The sequence below is a fragment of the Acomys minous genome (assembly GCF_964271855.1).
Source record: "Acomys minous genome assembly, chromosome: 14".
Lineage (NCBI taxonomy): Eukaryota > Metazoa > Chordata > Mammalia > Rodentia > Muridae > Acomys > Acomys minous.
Window position 1 is genome coordinate 78,794,132 of NC_140496.1, and position 22,369 is coordinate 78,816,500.

Here is a 22,369-nt window from a genome sequence, read left to right on the forward strand (position 1 = left end):
CATTCCTAACAATTACAAATGTGATCTTACATACTCATTTCAAGTTAAACACAGTGAAATTACATCTATTTATGATAAAATATACAAGTTAAGAGAAATGTTACAAGCAAATAATTCAATATCTCATTTCCTACCAAGATTATAATGTTTACAGGCAGCAGAGGCAGAGACTTAAGTTCTGAGATACAATGTGAGACAGTGTACTAATCTTAATCAAGACTGACTTGAGGTAGTAATTTTAGGGTAAAGAAAAATAAAATTATTTTTCTCCTATGGTAAAGCTATTTTTCATCTATGAGTTATTTGGAATTGTGTGGCTAGGTAGATACAACTATGGTGAAGTCTCAACTCCTTTGCTTTGCATGTCACTTTTTCCTAATTGCAAAGTTTGATTTTTGTAAATACAGTAGACCCTCCTTATTCATGATTTTAGTTACCTAAGGTCAACTGCATTGTGAATTGTTAAATAAAAACTCCGTGACATCATTAATTCAGTTTTAATTTGTACAAAGTTCATATTTTGTAGCATTCCCTTTAGGACATGAACACATCCTTTTTTTTTTTTTTTTGTGGTTTTTTGAGACAGGGTCTCTTTGTGTTAGCCTTGGCTGTCCTGGACTTGCTTTGTAGACCAGGCTGGCCTTGAACTCACAGCAATCCACCTGCCTCTGCCTCCCAAGTGCTGGGATTAAAGGCGTGCGCCACCATGCTGGTGAACCAGCATCCTTTGTGCAGTCTATCCATGCTGTTTCTGAGACCTACCCACTCAACGATATGCTGTTACATGGATGCTGTTGTATCTATCCATGCTTGCGTTCACCTAGTCCTGGCTTAAAAGTGCAAGCATAGTGACTGACAATGTCAACTATGTCATGCCAAGAAGGAAATGCTTTCTGTGAATCTCTTAAAGTTCTAGACGTAGGGAGTTGGAGACTAGGCTGATGTTCTAATATCTATGGTAAGAACCAAGACCATGAAGAAGGAAAATCAAAGTCACGCTGGTTTTGTTTATATTTCAAACTGTAAAAGTTAAGTGTTGCAGGGCAAACAGCTGCTTAGTTAAGATGGAAAAGGCATTAAGCATCTGCAGGTATAAGGAAAAGCTAAGGACATCGGCACTACTGTATACCTACTACCCATGAAGTGTATTAAAATAAAAATAAACTAGTAATACACAACAGTTTGCAGGCATAATGCCCTAAGGTCCACATGCTATTAAATAATCCCACTAAAATAAACATTGTAATGTTTTCAGATTAGAAATTAACAAGTATGCCCTTCTGTCAGAGTTCCCATTATACGTGAATTTAGGAGCTAAAATTTTCCTATTTCTAAATATCTATGATTACCTTTTTATCAAATGGCTTTTTATTTGTACATGTGATTCTGGGTGGAGCTTATCACCTGCTTCCAAGTCCTGGAGTTCTTTTCGAAAGCCTGGGGGCGGGGGAAGGGTGGAACAGAGAAGGTATATATAATCATTTAAATGATCTTATAGACTCTATCCCATCATGCTTACATATAAGTAAGCTATCTACAAATATGTAGTTTTTTGCAAGTAAAGACCAAAAAGTGCATTTGTCAACACAACTGAAAATAAGAGCACCCCCCCCCTTTTCCTTCGGTTAATGAATCCTTTTATGTAACTACTTGTTCTTAGGGTTCAGCAATCCCAGGACATTGTTGTTCCTGGTCATGTGTACTTCCCCATTGCATGACCGTTACTGACAGAATGATGCAGTGGAAAAGTCCCGCATCTGAAGACATGGTAACTTAAAGCAGGCTTCTTAGCTGTTTACAACTGCATCCTTTACATGATGAAGTAAGAATCCATCTTAGCTTCCTCCCAGGGATGTTTAGGGGAATCAATTGAGTTAAAATAATGGCATGATTTTAAAATAGCATAGAAGGCAAACTTTTATTCATATAAATCTTATTAAATCCATCATCTTCATGTAGAAACAGACCAAGATTAATTAGGTAGCAAATGTCTGTGTAATTCAAGCCTGTGCTCCTCCCTTCAGAGCTGGGTATGGGCACGTGCTCTACCACTGAGCCACACCCAAGCTCAGGTCCGCACTTTTTTTTTTTAATGTAATCTTCAATCTTTTTTTCGTTTGTTTGTGACAGGGTTTCTCTGTGCATCTTTGGCTGTCTTGGACTCGCTTTGTAGACCAGGCTGGCTTCAAATTCACAGCGATCTGCCTGCCTCGTGTGCTGGGATTCCAGGCAAGTACAACCATGCCTGGCTATATGTCCACACTTTTAACCATGATTCATACTGTGTCCTGTATGAGTTAACTTACTCTCAATTCTCACAATAATAGATACAAGGTTTTTGAACATTAAGGCTTATGAAAAATAACTTGACAATCTGACTTATTTCTAAATAATATTGTAAATTTAAAATCCAAAATCACATTTTCCTGTTTAAAAAATATTTAGTACGCAGCACCCAATATTGTGTCAAATAAAAGGTAGCAGTTCTACCTTATTTCCTTCTCAACTGTGGTTCTTGGAAGATTACCCACTAAACAGGCCTAACAACATTAATGCTCAGAGTAAAGTATCTGTGAATCAGTATTACTTTAAATAGTTCAAATAAAAATAATTACCACTCTCTAAGACTGAGAGGTAAAAGTTACAAGGTCGAGGATGCACAGGGATTCAGACACATGCATGTTTATAGCCGTTTACCTGATAGCACCCAGTTTCTGACGTTAGTTAAACCTAAGAGTCAGAATGTCAGGAGACTGCACAGGGGATTTGAGGCAGATAGGAAAACACCAGTAAAACCACAAATACAAAATTATAACCAAAACACAGAACTTTGGAACTTAGTGACCTGTTTTGTGAACACAAAGCATCAATAGGTGGAACTGTGCTTACACTAACTGTTATTCACTGCCATATACTTATGGTTTTAGAAAACAAAAATTCAACGAGGCAGCGGCAAGCTGGCTCAGCTCCAAGCCTGAGGACAGGAGTTTGATCCCTGGACCCATTTGCTAGAAGGAGAGAACAACCTCCCTCTTGCAAGTTGTTCTATGATTCACATATATGGACTGTGGCTAATATGTGTGTACGCATATGCAAGTTTATCTGTCTGAGCAGATGGACAAATGGGGACACACAGGAAGACACACACACACACACACACACACACACACACACACACTGTGAAAAAATAAAATTTCAATACAATAATAAAGCTTATTGTACAGATTTAATTTACACATTTTTATTGTATATAGTTTAAGTAGAGAAACTGGATGTATAATTGCAGCATATGCAAGTATGATTGTTTTTAAGAAAAAGCATTTTTAGGATTGAGTTTTGGGTTGAATTATCCATCATTTTATCATAGAATCATTTTTACCTGATGATAAACTATGGAACTGAGACTTGGGTTTTACCAGAAATAGTCTTGAAAATGAAAGAGTGAGCCTGTCATTTTAGGAAAAATAACTGCTAGGCTGAGATACCCCAATCAGTGAAGAGCTGGCTTTGCAACCATAAGGACCTCAGCTTGCCAGGCCTTGTGACACATGGATAATTCCAGCTGCAGAGGCAGTCAGAGGTGCTTTCTGGAGCTTACTGGCCAGCTGGTGACAACTCCAAGTCAGTAAGAGACCCTAAAATATATTTTTAACTTAAAAAAAAAAGGTTGGCAGTGCATGAGGAACAATACCTCTGACCTCCACAAACAAGTGTGCACATGTACGAGTGAACACGAACACACACACACACACACACACACACACACACACACAATTGTTGGTGATACTGTCATTGATAAGATTAAGCTTTTAGTAAAATTTTAGAAAATGTGTACCTACCATATCAGTTTTGCAACTTACACTCATATTTGTGATAATATTAACAAATTATAATAAAATAAAATTTATCAGCATCTTAAAGATTTGAATAATTTAGCAAAGCAACGTTTTTAGAACTACTATGTAGATGTCACAGACTCATGATCAGATAAAATAGCCCTGTAAAATTTAAGCATCAATGATTTTAATGAGTGATGTATGAAACCTATTCTGTCGGGTCAACACAGTGCTGGTCATTCTAGAACAATCCACAGAGTCTGACAGTTCCCAACTGCTGCTACCTGTGGGACGCTGGATTTTCTTTGTACACGAAGAGACCATTAATACAACAGTCTGAGTGCAAAACGCTAAAAGAATGCGGCCAGGCATTACAACCACTCATCCCTTTCACTATTTTGTTCTCGAAGCACTTAAAAAAAATATCAACTATCCCCCCTCCCATTGTCTATGTTTCTATTTTTTCATCTTTCTGGGGCTTGGTCTTCTGCCCCAAAGAAGTCTTGTTTATGCTGGCTTGCATTAGATTTTTCTCTACGTGAACACATATTTTAACATTTTCTTTCTACACCATCAGCATAGGAAATACTGATATAATCCTCAGAAACCAAATCCTGTTGCAGAGCAATCCTCTTTTAAGGGCATAAAAATGTTCCAAAACACAAGATTTCCTTCATTTCCTGTCCTAGTTGATTAACAGTGTTCTCTTTTAAAAACATCAGCCATAACTATTCTACAAAAACAATTCCCTTTTGCACATGAGGAAACGAGATGTGGAAGTCAGGAAACTTAACCAATGCTGTGCCCTGGCATGAGATCACTCAAGCGTGCCCGGGTGAGCTAAAAGCTACTGCTTGCATTTGCATATAGCATTAGTACACAAGCATCTAATCACCTCGCATGCTGATGAGACAAAGCCATCAATTTAAACTCACTCCATCCATCCATCCATCCATCCATCCATCCATCCATCCATCCATCTTTTATTTATATGTTTAAAGGTAAAGCTCAAACAGGCCTAGAACTCATTATCTTCCTCCTCTGGCTCTCTGACATATCCCACCAGTATATGCCACACAACAATATTCTTTAACAAGGTAATGACACAGAAAATATCCACATACCTTGAGTTACCAATTCAATGTACAGTTTAAAATTACTTTTCTTTTGTACTTTAGTTCATCACCTATTTACCTGTTTCCCTTCATTCTCCTGGTTCTAATTTATCTGAACATCTGATCTATGAATTGAAGGCTACAAAAAAAGCAAAAGAAAACTGAAACTAAAGTTTATATATCACTGAGTTACTTTAACTCAGATGCCATTTTAATCCCTAAATAAATATTTTTGGCATATTAAAAACAAACCTGATGATTCAAAAATTTAACTAGAAATTAGTTAATTAAGGTAAATGTCACTCTAAAAAAATCAATATTTATGATCAGAAAGTTAAAATCTGGAGATAACTTAGCATGATTTAATCATTTCACATTGATTAAAAATTCATTTTATTTTGTACTCATTAAGTACAAATATAATTTTAAATATTTAACAAACATTTTTAAAGAAAAAAATTAATTACCAAAAAGTCCATATTTGACCACTTCCCCTTGGTGGGGAGGCCTGGTGGCATTCAGAGAAAGGATAAGCAGGCTACCAGGATGAGACTTGATAGGCTGTGACCATATGGTGGGGGAGGAGGTCCCCTTCTGTCACAGACCTAGGAGAGGGGAATAGGGTGAAAGAGGGAGGGAGGGTGGAATGGGAGATTACAAGGGGTGGGGAGGTGGATAACAACTGAGATGTAATCTGAATAAACCAAATAAAAAAAGTATTTTAACTTATCAAAAGAAAAAAATCCCAATTCTTTCCTTGTACTAACTATTCACACACTAAGCAGCAGGAGGCAGCAGAGGGCTTATAAACATGTTTGAAAATTTAATATCACCATGGCAAGCATTCAACCCAGTGGTGTGACTTCAGAATTCCAACTAATTTAAAAATAGATGTGTTATTTTTCTCTGCTGCTGACATAGACATCCACATGTCTTATGGAGAATTTTGGCTCTATGTTCTTTGTAAATCTGATAACACTTGGCACAGAAGAAACCACAATACTAAGGCAAGCAGCTTACACTAATGTTAGTTCTGATTCTGTAAAGCTCCCTAACGCAATATTCAAGAAGTTGAAATGTATATCTTATCTGAAAAGATGGCTCATGCTGAGAACCAGTTCATCGGGAAATAAAACTGAAACTAGCCTTGACAGTGCAAGCTTCACTCATTATTGTGTGAGATTTAAATATACAATAGCAATTATTATAATTTTCAACTTACATTCTTATTTCAACTTATAATTGCAGATGTTAAGCATTCAAGAAAAGGAATCTAGACGTTTACAAATAAACGTCATTCAATATTTCAGAAGGATCATAAAACTTTAGCTGTCTAAAAACATTTTTCTACCATATACTAAAAAGATAATTTAGTATATAGTAATCTGTGCTATGCTACCTAAATTTTATGATGTTATAAACTTAAATGGCAGGGCTCTGAAAACCTACACATAACGTTCTAGACTCACCAGATTGTATATAAGTATTTAGGAAAACACACACACACACACACACACACACACATTTATGTATATGTGTATACATGTTTGTAACAACAGTTAATGAAAAAAAGCTCATGAATGTGAGTGAGAGCAAGGAAGGGCACAAGAAAAGGCTTAGAGGAAAGGGAAGTGGGAAATGATGTAATCTCACCAAATGAAAGAAAATGAAGTGTTTGTGTGTGTTACAACGTGGATAAGCCTTGGGTCACAATGGATAAAATAACCCAGATACAAAAGGATAAATACAAGCCTACCTACAGGAGGCAACAAAAAACAGCTTAACTTGGTGACAAAACCAACCAACTAAACCAGTATGATCACTGCCAGTTTCCTGAGGGGAGAAGAGCTGTTCAGTGGGTGCAGAGTCTTGGTTTTGATAAGGTAGTCTGGGACATGGATGGTTGTACAATAATGTAAAAGTGCTTAAATACACATAAAAATAATTAAAATTGTAAATTTTGTTAAGAATTCTTTACTGAAGTAAAAGTGAAAATGTAGTGTAACACTCACATTAAATGTGTAAACTCACTGTAAAATAATGAAGTCCTTATTATCAAAATCTCTATGGTCTTGTGTTATTATAGCCATCAGGAAGCAAGAAGCATTTACTGAACTTGCACTTATTGTTCATTAACTGACTCCTGCTGTGATTTCTGGCCAACCTTTTACTGTTTCCTGTAATAACTTGGTTACTTAGACTTTTATCGAACTTTTAAAACAAGCCAGACATTTTAATATGGGAAGGGAAAGTTATTTCCTTAATAGAAAGTGTTTCCTCCTGATATCATACATGCGATGAAAACAAAATAAATTAACAAATAATCATCTTAAAGGTCCATAACATGAAAAATAATCTCTACAAGCACTATAAGGAGGCATTGCAGTAAAATAATTTTGTTTGTTTGTTTTTGTTTTTCGAGACAGGGTTTCTTTGTGTGGCCTTGGCTGTCCTGGACTTGCTTTATAGACCAGGCTGGCCTTGAACTCACAGTGATTCACCTGCCTCTGCCTCCTGAGTGTGGAGTTTAAAGGTGTGTGCCACCACGCCTGGCGGGGACTAAAATATATTATGATTGGTTATGATGGCTGTTAACTATAAAAAGTTACACCCCTCTTCTCTAAATTTTAAAACATGAAAACATTTTCCTTTATTTCAACAGCACAATCCATTTTCAACCACCACAAACTTGTTTGTTTGGCTTATAAGCTGCTACATATTTTTAGGTTATCACATGTAATAATGCCATGCCATTACATATTACTTCCAAACTGACCCTTTTCTGATGACTGCTTATTAATAGTTCTTAATGTTTATGGTGTCATTATAGCTATTACATAAACTCAAGTCAGTCCCAGGCATCTTTAAGACTGCACCCTCCCGTTCTCCCTGGTATTGTGGCTATCACACACCCTTAATTCAGTCCGAAGCATTTGTAAAGCTCACATTTCCATTTTTAAAAAAATTTATTATGCAGGATTCTGCCTGCATGCCAGAAGAGGGCACCAGATTTCATTACAGATGGTTGTGAGCCATCATGTGGTTGCTGGGAATTGAACTCAGGACCTTTGGAAGAGCAGTCAGAGCTGTTAACCTCTGAGCCATCTCTCCAGCCCCATGTTCTCATTCTTAAAATTAGGCCCGGTTATAAGTGTTGAGGTGGACAATGGGTGAAAAAAGCCCAGAGATGATTCTCCACATCGTATGCTCCTTTCATTTCTACTACTACACTGCTACATCTACAATGCTTGTGTGAGGCACTGACTGGCACCTAGGAAAGCATCTCACGTTGACCCTCAGAACACAGGTATGAATAAGGTATAAACTTGTGACAAGCACATGTGGCTGCTGTGGTATCTGTACAAGACCTACACAAATTTGGGTCCATCAATATTTCATTGTGGATAGGGGAGGAGACTGAAGCCCCATCCCTCCCAGAGGATTTCCACCAAATGACCTCCAACCAACAGTCAGGCTAGAAGCTAGAAGGAAACTCATGGGTCACACACATAGAGAAAGCAAAGCAGGAGGGGTGCCTATTGGAAGGAAGGCTCCAGTGAAGGGAGGGAAAGAAAGAGGGGAGCAGGGAGTGAAATCACATACATTCTGACAGCTCAGTGGTTGAGGGCACACACTACTTTTGCAGTGGACCTTAGCTTGGTTTCCAGCACCCATGTCAGGCAGCTTACAACTGCCTGCAACTCCAACTTCTGGCCACCTTGGGCACTAGCATTCGTTTATATATAAAGGCCTACAAATAATTAATTTAAAATAAAATAAATCTAAAGAAAAGTCAAACCAAACTTCCGAAAACCAGTGTGTCCAAAAGTCCATCAAGTCAAAACCCCAAATTCAAGGTGCTACGGGGGATGGAGGGTAGGACTCAAAGACTTCATCATGTCAATCGAACAAGGAAACACCAAACGCTGCCAAGCTGAAGGCACATACGGTATACTCAGGGCTAGTGGGGGCATGCTCAGTGGGCAGAGGTGCTTACCACAAAATGTTTAAGATCTGAGTTTTGACCCCTAGAACTCACATGGTAGAAGTAGAGAGCTGACTCTGAAGTTGTTTTCTAACTGCACACGCATGATAGCATGTGTGCATGTGCGCACACATATACATAGTCAATAAATGTTTAAAAAATTAAAGTGTATTTTAAAAGCCTTTCAAAAGCATATTCAGCTAATCAGAGTGATAAAAAACTAAAATCAGTGTTGTGAAGCAAATGTGGAAAATACAGCACAACTAGACAGTATACATAAAGGCTGGATGTCTTTATCCTATGTTATTATGATAGATGCATGAAATAAAAACACAATTATTGGTATAAAGTTATTTAAAATGTTATTTGTACTTATCTGTTAGTTTTGTCTCGCTCTATCACGATGGCCTCTAATTTATAATCTTTGTGCTTTACTTAAGTTACTCAATGCTGGCATTGTAGGCAGAACCCCGCTTAAGTCAAAATGATTATTTTTGCCATATACGGTTTTTACAGTGTTCTGGATAGTCTTATGCCAAATTGATAAAAGCTGAAGTCGTCTGAGAAGAGGAAGCCTCACTTATGAAAATACCTCCATAAGATCAGGTTGTAGAGAAGCGTGCACAGAATTTTCTTAATTAGTGATTGATGTGGGAGGGGGTGTACCATTCCTGAGCTGGTGGTCCTGGATTCTGGAAGACAGCAGGCTGAACAAACCACTGGGAGCAAGCCAGTAAGCAGCACCTCGCCCTGACCTCTGCATCAGCTCCTGCCTCCAGGTTCCTGCCATGACTGAGTTCCTGTCCCGACTTCTTTTGATGAGGAACAGTGATATGGAAGTGTCGGCTAAATGAATCCTCTCCTCCCAAGTTACTTTGGTCAGAGTATTTCATCACAGCGACAGAAACACTGACCAAGATATATGGTAGATCATGACAACAAACAGTAAGTTGCTGTAGCTCATTTATCACAGCAACCATCAAAGCATATTTAAGTGCAATTTTTACCTTCTCGGTGGTCTTTGCTCTGATGAGATATACACTCTATACTGTCTGTATTTCGATTGCTCATCTTAATCTGCTCACTGGAAAATAAAACACACATACCAAGCACATCGGTTATTGTGGATTATCTTAGGTTAGTCTAAGAAAAGAAATAACACTTGTTAAGACATTAGTATGTGCACATTTTTGTTGTTCTGCTTTGTTTTATAGTTCAAGATGACCTAGAATCCACAACACTGCCTTTGCTTCCAAAGCACACATGGCTTAAAGTATATGATTTAATTCATAGCTTATAACATGTACACTCCTTTTCTTACGATTGGAAATTGCTTTCTAAGTCAGGTTACCTTGCCCAGTAGTTAGAATGCACATTCACGTCTTCATGAGGCTGGACTATTTTGAGCTACTGCATGTCAAGAGCATCATGAACTTTATAATGCTGAGGAAAAAAGCTGCTTTAATTCTTTATGGAAACAATTCTTTTATAGAACATAACCAGCTGATTGTTGTAAAATCTCATTTTTTAAATGAATCAATGTGGTAAAAAATGAGGTAAAATTAAGTATGTTTTTAAAAAATTAAAAACCGAAAAAAGTAGTAAGAGTGATATTAAGAAATCAGTCATTAGGCTGAGAGCAAGCATGTTTGAAAGATTGGAGAAAGGTCCAAATGCATTGCTGCTAACAACAATAATAAAAATGTAGATTTAGAATTAATCAACTGATCACAAACTTATTTGAATTACTTTATATTTGCTTGTACGGAACTGGGCTATAGTAACAGACACTCCAGTTCTGAGACACAAACGTCAGTAAGCTCAACTAAGTCAACACTTTAAAACCTGTAACAAGGGCCTGGCGTGGTGGCGCACACCTTTAATCCCAGTACTCGGGAGGCAGAGGCAGGTGGATCACTTTAAGTTCAAGGACAGCCTGGTCTACAAGCGAGTCCAGGACAGCCAAGGTTGCAAAGAGAAACCCTGTCTTGAAAAACCAACAAAACAAAACAAAACAAAACAAAACAAAACCAGAAAACCAAAAAACCGAAAACTGAGGACTGGAGAGCTGGCTCAGTAGTGAAGAGCACTGGTTGGTCTTCCAGAGGACCCGAGTTCAAACAACCACATGGCAGCTCACAACTGTCAGTCACTCCCAGGGACCCGACACCCTCTTGTGGTCCCAGTAAGCACCAGGCATAGATGTGGTGCCAGAGATACAAACCAAACACCCCACCAAAACCAAATAAATTTATTTTTAAAAGTCAAGTTGATAATGATGAAAATCAATCCAGTAATTCTGTGCTTTTCAAGTTTCATAAGAACAGATAGTCATAATTTTGAAGTTAGGAAATAACTATTAAGGTTGAAAGTATGAAATATCAAATAAGTTTTAACATACTAGGTCTGTCTCCTCACTCAAGCTCATGGCATTTCCCTAACAATTCACTGAACCCAAACCTGTAAAATTACTTCAAATAATAACCGAGAAAGTCTGGTGACTGCGAAGGATGCAGCTTGGAGGTAAAGTGCTTACCTACCACGAGCAAAGGAATGCATAAAAGAGCAAAGCTCTCACTTGCTCAAGTTCAGTCCAAACTTTACATAACAGTCTCAAAGCAGGAAAACAGCTTTTAAAAAGAAAAAGAAGGGTCTGGAGAGATGGCTCAGCGGTTAAAAGCACTGCTTGCTCTTCCAGAGGAATGGAGCCGGGTTCTCAAAGAATCTTAAAAAAGCAAAGATCCACAAAGAACAGTGAGGAAGAAAGTGTTGGTCTGTACATTACCTGAAGGCTTTACCACCACTGCCATCCACTAGTGCCCCACGTCCATCAGTAACAGGTGAGTCTAAGTTAGCAGATCCGTTGCTGACATGATCACTGCTTTCATACCCAGACTCTGTCCTTTGCATCTGCCAGCTGTTCCCGGGACCTCTGCTCTCTGTGGCTCCCGTACTTTTCTCTGCTAATTTCCCATTAGTTTCAAGGGAACTTCTGTTTCCTGCCTCCTGCTTCATTTCATCTTCATAGATGGTCATTAACCCTTTTTGCTTTGGGTTTGCTTTGGGCCAATTATTAGAACTCTGACTCTTGCTACACTTAGGTCTGTTACCAACATCTGACTTACGCCTTGGACTATGTTGCCTTTTCTCACTGTCACTAAAAACACTGTCAACGTTTAATGTTTCTCTCATGGGTTTCCAACCACGCTGCCGGCTTTTAGTCCTACTGTAGCTTCCTCCTTTGTCCCTGGAATCGTGGCTGCTGTCTGTATCATATCCAGTGCCACTGTCACTTTTGGCTTTGCCTGCTGTTTTCTCTCCAGAAACAGTAAGATTCTGGGATTTTCCTGAACTCATCATTTTTCCTGAAGTGTGGCTCTCATGGGCAGCTCGGTCGAGTTTACAGGGTCCTTTGCCTTGACTGTGGTAGAGATGAGAGTTCCCTTGTTGTCTAAAGCCATCTGGGACAGGAGGCGATCCAGACTTGAAAGGTGAAGAATCGTCATCAACCAAATCTTAAAAATAATAACAGTACAAGTCTTTAGTTGAGGCTCCCTACTCTTAGATATGTCAAGTTGACAACTAAGATCAACCATAACAGTCAGGGATAATCATTGTTTTATCCCTATCTGGACCACCACTGGAACATCCACTGCCCTTGGTTATGCATTCAGGTAACACCCTGACAGGAACACCCAGAGGCTTGTCCCTTTGTTGCTTCTGCATTCAATCAAGTCGATAATTAAGATTAACATCATAGAGATACAAACTCCTTTATTTTCCTAGAAAGATGTTTCCGTTGCGTCCTTGTTTAACAGCATGTGCAATCTTAGCCATTTTCAAATAGCTTCTGTTGATTCAAAAATTTGCAGTCAATAAGCATGACAAATACACCTGATTCCCATTGCCTCTGCCATTTGTCTCCCCAGTTCTAAGTTCTGGGGTGTAGAAATGGCATAGGAAGTGGCATCTCATGTGCCAGGCTGACATTCACTGAGCTGATCATCATTTTCCTGCAAGTATCATCTCACTGATGTTGATTATTTTCTGAAATTTTACATACCACCTCACACAGTACATAAAGCACACATAAAAATAGTAAAAATTAAAATATGTCCCATACTGACTTAGAATGAAGAAGCGCATCACCTGAAGTCAGGTGTGAGCCTCAGCACTTGGGAGGCTCCCACAGTGAAGCAAGAAGAGCATGCGTGTGGAGCCAGCTGGGGCTGCACAGTGAGCTCTCGCATCAAAACCCACCTGACTAAACAAAATACCACGCTTTACCGTTTATTTACAATTGAGAGATATTTATAAAATTAACTGGGCTTTAAAAAGACCTATAAAGTAGATCATAAAATCTGCTTTTTTGGTAAAATAATTAAGCATTTTGGCTCACTTATGGTTAACAAAATCACAAATATATTTCTCATGTCTGATGTTGGTAAAAATTTTTAAAGTGAGTTCAAGCAGAAGACACACTGTTGCTTGACTTGTGAGCTGCCGTCTTAGTCCTCCAAAAGGGTAACAGAGGCATCTGTCACAACTAGAAACAAATATAGCCTGAAGCAGCATGCGTGTCACGCCACACCTACACACCAAAAGACATACAAAGTGTATGAAAACACCATAAAATCAAAACAGGTTCAGTTTATAATGCCTTGAAAGCTACTGTACTAATAAACAGAAGTATGGGCAATGAGAAGCCCTTTCTAACTTCCCTTTTTGGCTTCAGCGCTGAGGGTCAACTATAAAGCCTGGAGCGTGCCAGAAGGCAGGTATCCGACCAATGAGCTACTTCCCATGATCTTCCTAGTTTATTGTTCTGTATGAGTGAACTGCATTTGTAAATAAAGTTAAATAGAAGTAAAAATATCAAAATATAAACACTAGTCTCTTACAGTGCTTTCAGAGAGAACAGCCTTCATCGGCTCATCTGTTTGAATGCAGTGAGTTGAGCAGTCTGAGAAGGGATGAGAAGGTTGTCCTTGTTGGCACAGGCGTGGTAGTCTTGAGGGAGGCTTTGAGGTTTCAAAAGCCCAGGCCAGGCCCAGTCTCTCTCTCTCTCCGCTGTCTATGGGTCAGGACCTAGAGGTCTCAGATTCTGCTCCAGCACCGTGCCTGTCTGCTTCCTGCCACGATAACCATGGACTCGCCCTCTAAAACTACAAGCAACCCCCAACTAAATGCTTTATTTGACAACAGTTGCCCTGGTAATGGCTGTCTCTTCACAGCAATAGAACAGTAACTAAGACATATCTCAAAATTCCAATCAAATAAGAACAGAAAAAATTTTCATTTTTACATTTTGTATAGAGGCATTCAAGAAATCATACCGAGAAACATGTAAATATCTAAAATTTAGTATGTAACTATACATAGTATTGTAATGGAAGTTTTGGTTTCTTTAGAAACTCAGTTATGTTATGTAAACATGTTTTGTTTTAATCCCAAGTGTGGGATTTTATTCTGGGCTTTAGTTTGCTCACAGCTGATAACTGCCTTGTGCAGGGCGCGGTCTTTACCATCTACAGTTAGTTTAATTCTGAGGACTCTGAGGGGTATAAATACTGGGTTGGGGGGCCCACAGGGTTGGGGGGGCCCACGGGGAGAGGAAGAGGTTTAAAGGGGCGACTTGGAGGAGACAGACTGAGAGAAGGTTTGGGAAGAACGCTTAGAGGACTGCATTCACAGACAGACAGACAGACAGACAGACAGACAGACATACACACGCGCGCGCGCGCGCACGCGCCAATAGATCCTAAACACTGTGCCCCTCTCACTAATCTTTCTCTCATATCTAATGCTGAGGTGTTGGAAGGGATTGGGGTGGAGAAGGGAGGTAGAGGCAGTAAATACCCCAAATAAAATAGCATTAAAAACTAGTGCAAACATAGTATACTATAAAACTCCATTTTAAATTAAGATTTCTGCCAGTTCTTTTTAAAGTGAATGCTCTAAGCACTTAACTTACCCCTGTGACGACCCGGGTCTTTCTTTTGTCCCTTTTCCAAATCTCTCCATTGAGAAGACAGTGCATTTTTCTGTTCAATGGCTTTCAGAGCACATTCTCTGGAGATATCTTTTATCTTTTCTCTTTGTTCATGGCTTAACTTAACTGTAAAAGAAAATAATTCTTATAATAATATGCATTATTTTTCAAATTGTTCAAAAGCAAATCTTGAACAAAAAAAATTAATACTTAAAAAAGTCATGGAGAAGTGGGATGGCTGAGGTCAGGGGCACTCCAGTCAGTCAACCTCAATTTAATCACTGGGACTCACAGGTCCCCAAGGTTGTCCTCTGACCTTCTCTCTCTCTCTCTCTCTCTCTCTCTCTCTCTCTCTCTCTCTCTCCCTCTCCCTCTCTCTCTGTGTGTGTGTGTGTGTCTGTCTGTCTCTCTCTCTCTCTCTCTCTGCCTCTCTCTGTCTCTGTCTGTCTCTCTCTCTGTCTCTCTGTCACACACACACACATAACTTTAAAAAGTCAAATTATATAATGAACTCATTTTATGCTTAATTACTCACATAATTTTTTACATTGGAGACCCACACTTTCTCTAAATACATTTTATAATAGTCCCTAAAGCATATGCAAAGAAAAAAAAGATGAAAACTGCTATTAAATAAAGAGGCAAAAAGGATTTTCTATGTTCTAAGTATTCTTATTTATTTAAATCGGTGAGGCAGGTACCATAACCAGTTCATGTAATAGATATAAAGCCTAGAATAATTAGAAGCTAGCTACAGGTTACAAAACTTGTATCAATTCATGCTGTCTTGTTCTACTGCACAGGTAATCTTGAATTGGTCAATAGGATTGTAACTTTCAGAGAAATGCATTCACAAAAAGACACAAATCTCCCACTTTCTCTTCATGGGCAAGACTAGGCAGTTCAGTCTTTCTGTCCAGTTCTCACTAGGAATTACAGATTTGCTAACTGTGAAAAGAAAGAATGCTCAACTGCTTACCAACAATGTGCGCTGGACAATGTGAGCACATACCTGGTCCTCTCCTTCCACTTGTCTGTATTTGGCTCCGATTAAATGATGAAATATTATCGGCTTGAAATTTGTGATTTTCTCTCTGTTTTGCCTGACCACTAAGCCCATTTTCCTTTGAATTCTCTGGTTTATAAATGATAGGCTTTCCACATCCTTAAAAAGACAGTTAAAACACATTATTCCTTTCCTTCCTGTTAGATGAAAATGATGTTTAAGTTATCTTTTCAGACATTTTTAATACCCTAGAAAAATAACTTAACACTTAAGGGGCTGACATCACGCAGGGCTTTACATGCTTTTAATGCATCTGAAATAGCTTTGTTAAAACTGCTTCGACTTTTTTGATTATTAATATTTACAATCTCAGAATTCACTGATCGAAAGAGTTCCCCACCAACTAGTCTCTTCTGCGTCCTGGGTGCCTCATTCTATATGATTCCTAGAAGAGCTTCTGAAACTACTGGCAGGGAAAGGTTTTTTTGAAAAGAGCAACAAAATATAGTAGAATTATCCTGACTTTAACTTGACTGAAACTCAATTTTACAATATTCTCAACATTCAGAAAAATACCCCAAAAATACTTTTAAAAGAAATTACCCATATTTTCTGCAACCGATTTGTAATGTGACCACTGGACAACCTGCCTGAGTGCATCCTCAGTAGAAACTGCTGTGCCATCTGGGTTTGCATAAAACAGCAAAAGTGGCTGTAAGTGGCATCGTATGCACTTGGACACCACATCTTTCCATCTGGTTCCGACCTTTATAAGAAAAAAAAAATCACAATAAGTAAACACAAACCAATTCCTGAAGTGTGTAACATAAATGGGCAGAAACTGAGTATTTCACATTTCAAAGTACTTGAACTGGGGCTCAAAGTCCAATTATCAATAATTTTAATAACTAGCTCAAATGGAAATTTTAGAGATTCTTATTCTTAAAAATACTGATAGGCTGGGGACAGTGAGACAGCTCCGTGGTTGAAGACTCTTGCTGCCAAACCTGACGGCCTGGGTTTGGTCCCCAGCCCTACATGGTGGGAGGTGAGAACTGACTCCCACTGACTATCTCTGACCTCACACATAAGCTGTAGCACATATGTCACCTCTCTCCACATACATACCAGAGACAAATGTAAAGGAAAAAAAAATCAACAGGCAAAATGATATTTTTTGTATTAAGACTTAATCGCTAAATTTTATTTGTAAACACATCTGAACCTGCACTGCTTGAACTCATGGCCAACCCCCCCCCCCCCCCCAGTTTCAGCTTGTCAAGTGCTGGAATTGCAGTTGGGAGCCATCATGCCTGGAATAATCACTATGTTTTTAGCAGCGTTTCTTGTACAAGGCTGACTGATTTTAGACAAACTGTCCAAGGCAATTCAATAGAGAAATATGAAAGAGTTTGCTCAACAAATGGAGCTGGAAAGTGGGACGGCCCAAAGAGAAGACAACTCCTGCCCATGGCCCATAAAAACAAACACCAACTCAGGAAAACAAGGAGGATATCTTCACCCCACAAGCTCAGAGAAGAAAACAAACTGTGAAACAGACTTCATCAAATTAAACAATAACATCTGCTTTCAGGAAACTATGCCATTAAGAAATTCAAAGTGGCCAGGTGTGGTGGCACACACTGTTACTCCCAGCACTCTGGAGGCCTAGGCAGAGGGAATTCCAGAGCTTAAGGCCAGCATGGTCTACATTGTAAGTTCCAGGCCAGTCAATGGTGCGCAATGAGATTGTCTGAAGAAGAAATTGAAAGTAAACAACATATAAATAATAAAGGACTTGTGTACAGAATAAAAAAATTACTAGAACTCAATAAGAAGATATTCCAATTTGAAAAACTGGTAGGGCATTTGAATAGACATCACACACATACACATGAAGATACTTGAATAGACATCACACACACACATGAACACACTTGAATAGACATCACACACACACACACACACACACACACACACACACACACAGAGCACACACATGTGTGCACACACATACCCACCTTTGAAGAGACATCACACACACACACAGGGAACATAGGTAACCCTCACAGTGAGATACTTCATATCACACAGAATCATGAGAACTGGACTTGTTAACACTGCCTAGCTGAGATGCTGGGGAGCATGTGGAAGAGGGAGGGATTCTTGGCAATCTCATAAGCATGAACAAATCTGAAAGGAAAACCTCAGATGATTAATTCCTGATGTTCCTCCAAATTTTGACAATCTGAGTTATATAGGTAGCCAGTATGAACTCCAAATGTCAAGGTGGAATTTCCTCACAATTTTCTAAAGCAAAGCACTATGTATCCAAACAAAGTGATTTATATAAATACCAAATATTTTCCACCAATTTTATTGAAGTAGATTAACATACAAACCACTTACCTGGTCTCATATGAGTCAGTGTCTTTGTTGTGTACAGCACCATGTAATCCTTGCTCTAAAACCTTCCCTCCTTGTATCTGAAAACCATGTGTTTACTTCTACAAGGTTGTTTTTCAGGTTTTTTTTTTTCAATTTCACATAAACAGTTATAGTACATGGTCACTTTGTACAGCTTCACCAACTTAGTATAATGCCCTCTGAGATTCATCTGATTTATTACATTAACTGAAGGCTTGCTCCTTTTATTAATAAACATTAAATACTATACTGTGTGGCTTTAATATATGTGCCTAGCCATTCACTTCTTACTGAATATTTTATTTTACATTTAGTTTTGTTTACTAGGAAAAAGGCTGTCATGGACGTGTTTTCACTAGAGCAGAAGTGCTGGGTTACATCACACACACACACACACACACACACACACACACACACACACACACACACTCAAATTAAAAAACTACAGTGACAGCCTGTGTTCTCAGGTGACTGCTCAGTTCTTCAGTTTCATTATCCTTAGACGAGAGATCTATTTGTTCTAAACCCTTGCTAATTCATGGTGTGGTCTTAGTAATTCTTGTTGAGTTTAGTCCATATAATGGGTAAATACTGGGATCCTACCATGAATTATATTTGTATTTCCCCATAGCTGATGATGTAAAAAGTATAACAGGGAAGATTTATATACTTTTTTGGGGTAAAGTATTTTGCACATTTTAAAAAGAAAATTGGATATCCCATTATTGTTGAATTATAAGATTTCATTTTTTAATATTTTGAATACAGGGCTAGGGCTGAAGTTCAATGGCAAACCATTTCCCTAGGATCCATAAGCCTTGTGAGACTGAATCTCCTATACTAGAAACAAATCAAACCGTTAAAATACACTCTAGATACAGATTATATTACATATGTTAGAGAAATATTTTCTCCTAGTCTATCATTTATATCTTACTCTGCCTACTTTATCATTTTATTTCAAGAATGTCTTGTCTTACTAAAGGGCAAAAGCGTTAATAAGCTTTGAAGTCTAATTTATCAGTAAGTTTTTTTTTAATGGCGCACAAGCACAAACACACACAAATGATAAACACTATAGAACATACACACACACAAGCACACTGCAACACACAAAGACATTGTAGCACAGACACAAGCACACTGCAGCACAATGCACCCTGCAGCATACACACAAGTACAATGCACAGTGCAGCATACATGCACACATGCACACTGCAGCATACTCACAACACACAAGCACACTGCACACTGTAGCAGTCATACACACACAGCACACATGCATACTGCAGCACACACATGCACACTGCAGCGCACACATGCACACTGCAGCGCACAAACATAGCACACTCGAATACTGCAGCACGCACACACAGACATACACATACACTGCAGCACATTGCAGCACATATGCAGACAACAGCACACAGACACAACACATATGCACACTCGTCACACACATACAGCATGCAAGCACATGGCAGCACACACAACACACACATGCACACTGCAGCACACAAGCACATGGCAGCACACATACAAGTGCGCACACGCACACACTTCAGCACACATACACACTGTAGCACACACACATAAGCACACATGCACATGGCAGCACACACAGCACACGTGTACACTGCAGTACACACATAAGCACACAAGCACGCTGCAGCATACACACAAGCAAATATGTGTGCTGCAGCACATACACAAAGTACATACAATCACACATATGGACACATACAATTGCACATACATAGTGCAACACACACATATGCATATTGCACAATACACACATGCATGTGCATTAAAACACATAGAACAAACAAAACATAATTTTTAAAAAGCCAGGTATGATGTGTTAAAGCTATAATTCTAACACTTAGGAAGCTGAGACAGGTGGATTGCTGTGAGTTTAAGGCTAGTTTGGGCTACATATTAATTCTGCATTCGATTGGGCTATTGTGTGAGACACTGTCTCAAAAAAGCAAACAAATAATTTATCAAAAGAAACGACATATATGCAATTCCTTATCATATATATAAAATTTGAAATATAGGTCTTCACTCTGTCCCTACCTCAAACCTCATTATTCTAGAAATGGACTAGAATAAAACTAAGTTTCAAAATAAACTAAATTAAAAGAAAAACTGTACCAGATAGCTTATCTTCATACTTAGTACTCTAATAATTATAGCACTATCATACATATTGTTATTATGTATTTCTATAGTGTAAAAAGTCACAATGATTATTGCAGTTAGTGAGGGTCTCACCTCCTTCACGTGTGCATCGTCAAAAAACACCCACTTGGAGCTCTTGGTATGAAAAGCAAAGGCACAATAGTGTCGGTTGGTGTAACATATCATACCAACAAGGTGAAGTTCACTGTCTGTGGCATTTTCATCAGTAACCCTATAAAAAAGCTATTTAAAAATATTAATGTATATTTACTATTGTCTCTTTAAAAGGAGAAATATGAATCATATATCTGAATTATTATGAAAGTATTTTGCCTACATACTGCCCTTAATCCAACATTATCACTGAAGGCATCACTGATACTGAACTGTGAACACGGCACTTTTAATCAGTCCCATAAACTGAATCCACCATGCCTTAGCGCAGTGATAGTTTCTCTAGCAGCACACAATTGACTTTACTTATCCCCCAAATGTGAAATAAATGATATATTCTTGATTAGATAATATATTTGAAGAAATATTAAAATATCACCTGAAGTATAATTATTTAAAAATATAACTGTAACAATAACAAACCCAGAGTAAGTAAGAAAGTAACAATTTAAAAGGCAAGTATGCATCAGGGAGATCAATATGTAGACTGATTTTAAATTAAAGCCTTTCTAGATTAGACTTGTCACATTCATGTCAAGTGGCAATCCAGGGGAAAGGGCATGAGATGGGTCAGTTTGTAATTGAAAGCCACTTCTAGCCTATGGAAAAGGTCTTCCACTTGGTCCGACTTAAGCAAACTTATCTTCATCAGTACACATCTGATATCAATATTTACTTTAAAAGATTTATGTTCTGATGAACAAAACTAAACAGATCATAATACATGAAAGAAACACTTGAAAGCAATTTACAAGCAATGGAGGAAAGAACAAAAATAGCCATGATACCCCAGGAAGGTAGAGCTGTGTGGCTAGACTCCGAACAACATCCTCAGTCAAGTCCGAGTGCTCAGAATCCCAGACTAATCCAATGGTGACAATCTCTGGGCAATTCATCAAAACACGGCGGATTTTTATTTTTTGGCCACAGTTGCTCTACAGAAGAACAAACACAAAGGGCAAGTTTTTAAATTACCAGATAATATATATAGCTTATATTATACAATGAAAATTAAAGTGCATCTGAAATTTGTTTTTCAGTGTATTAGAAACTGAGTTCTAATTAGCTGCTTGTCTTTACTGGTTAAGCAAGAACTTAATGGTAACTCGCTGGCTTTTTAGATGTGTTAAAACCAGTATTCATCCTGAAACCAAAAACAAAAAGCAAGGAAGAGAAAAACCAAAAACAAAACCCTTAAGGTTGTTAGCAGTCAGAGGTGGGTGTCTGGTAGGCTGCGCCAGCCGGGCCAATGGTATTAGACTCTGTCCAAAACTACTGAAGTCATTCACAATATTATGCAAGAAAAGAATCATTGTCACATTTACTCGAAACAAACAACAACAACAACAACAATCAAACAAAATGACTCCTCTGCCATCATGTGATAAATTTCATGACTTTGAGAGAACTCAATCAACACTTGATCCTTTAAATTTTTAACAAAGAGAGGTAGCAGATGTCTGTGAGATTGAGCCAGCCTGGTCTACTTAGTGAGTTCCAGGCCAACCAGGAATAAGACTGCCCCAGAAAAAAGGGGATGGGGATATATATCTATATATCTATGTATCTGTATGTATATCTGTATATCTGTATATTTGTATATCTATCTATCTATCTATCTATCTATCTATCTATCTATCTATCTATGTA

General features: G+C 38.3%; 1 protein-coding gene across 2 annotated transcripts in view; it reads right to left on the reverse strand.

Moving 5' to 3' along the window:
• The window catches only part of USP53 (ubiquitin specific peptidase 53), a 59,273-nt gene that overhangs the window by 6,269 nt on the left and 30,635 nt on the right, over window positions 1-22,369 (reverse strand). For both annotated transcript variants that reach the window (XM_084757810.1, XM_084757811.1), the window contains 8 exons: window positions 21,508-21,654; window positions 20,639-20,788; window positions 16,538-16,700; window positions 15,941-16,093; window positions 14,911-15,054; window positions 11,722-12,451; window positions 9,944-10,020; window positions 1,350-1,437 (listed from right to left, as the gene is read on the reverse strand). In XM_084757810.1, the coding sequence (XP_084613936.1) occupies window positions 1,350-1,437; window positions 9,944-10,020; window positions 11,722-12,451; window positions 14,911-15,054; window positions 15,941-16,093; window positions 16,538-16,700; window positions 20,639-20,788; window positions 21,508-21,654 (1,652 nt within the window). The remainder of the gene's footprint in view (window positions 1-1,349; window positions 1,438-9,943; window positions 10,021-11,721; window positions 12,452-14,910; window positions 15,055-15,940; window positions 16,094-16,537; window positions 16,701-20,638; window positions 20,789-21,507; window positions 21,655-22,369) is intronic.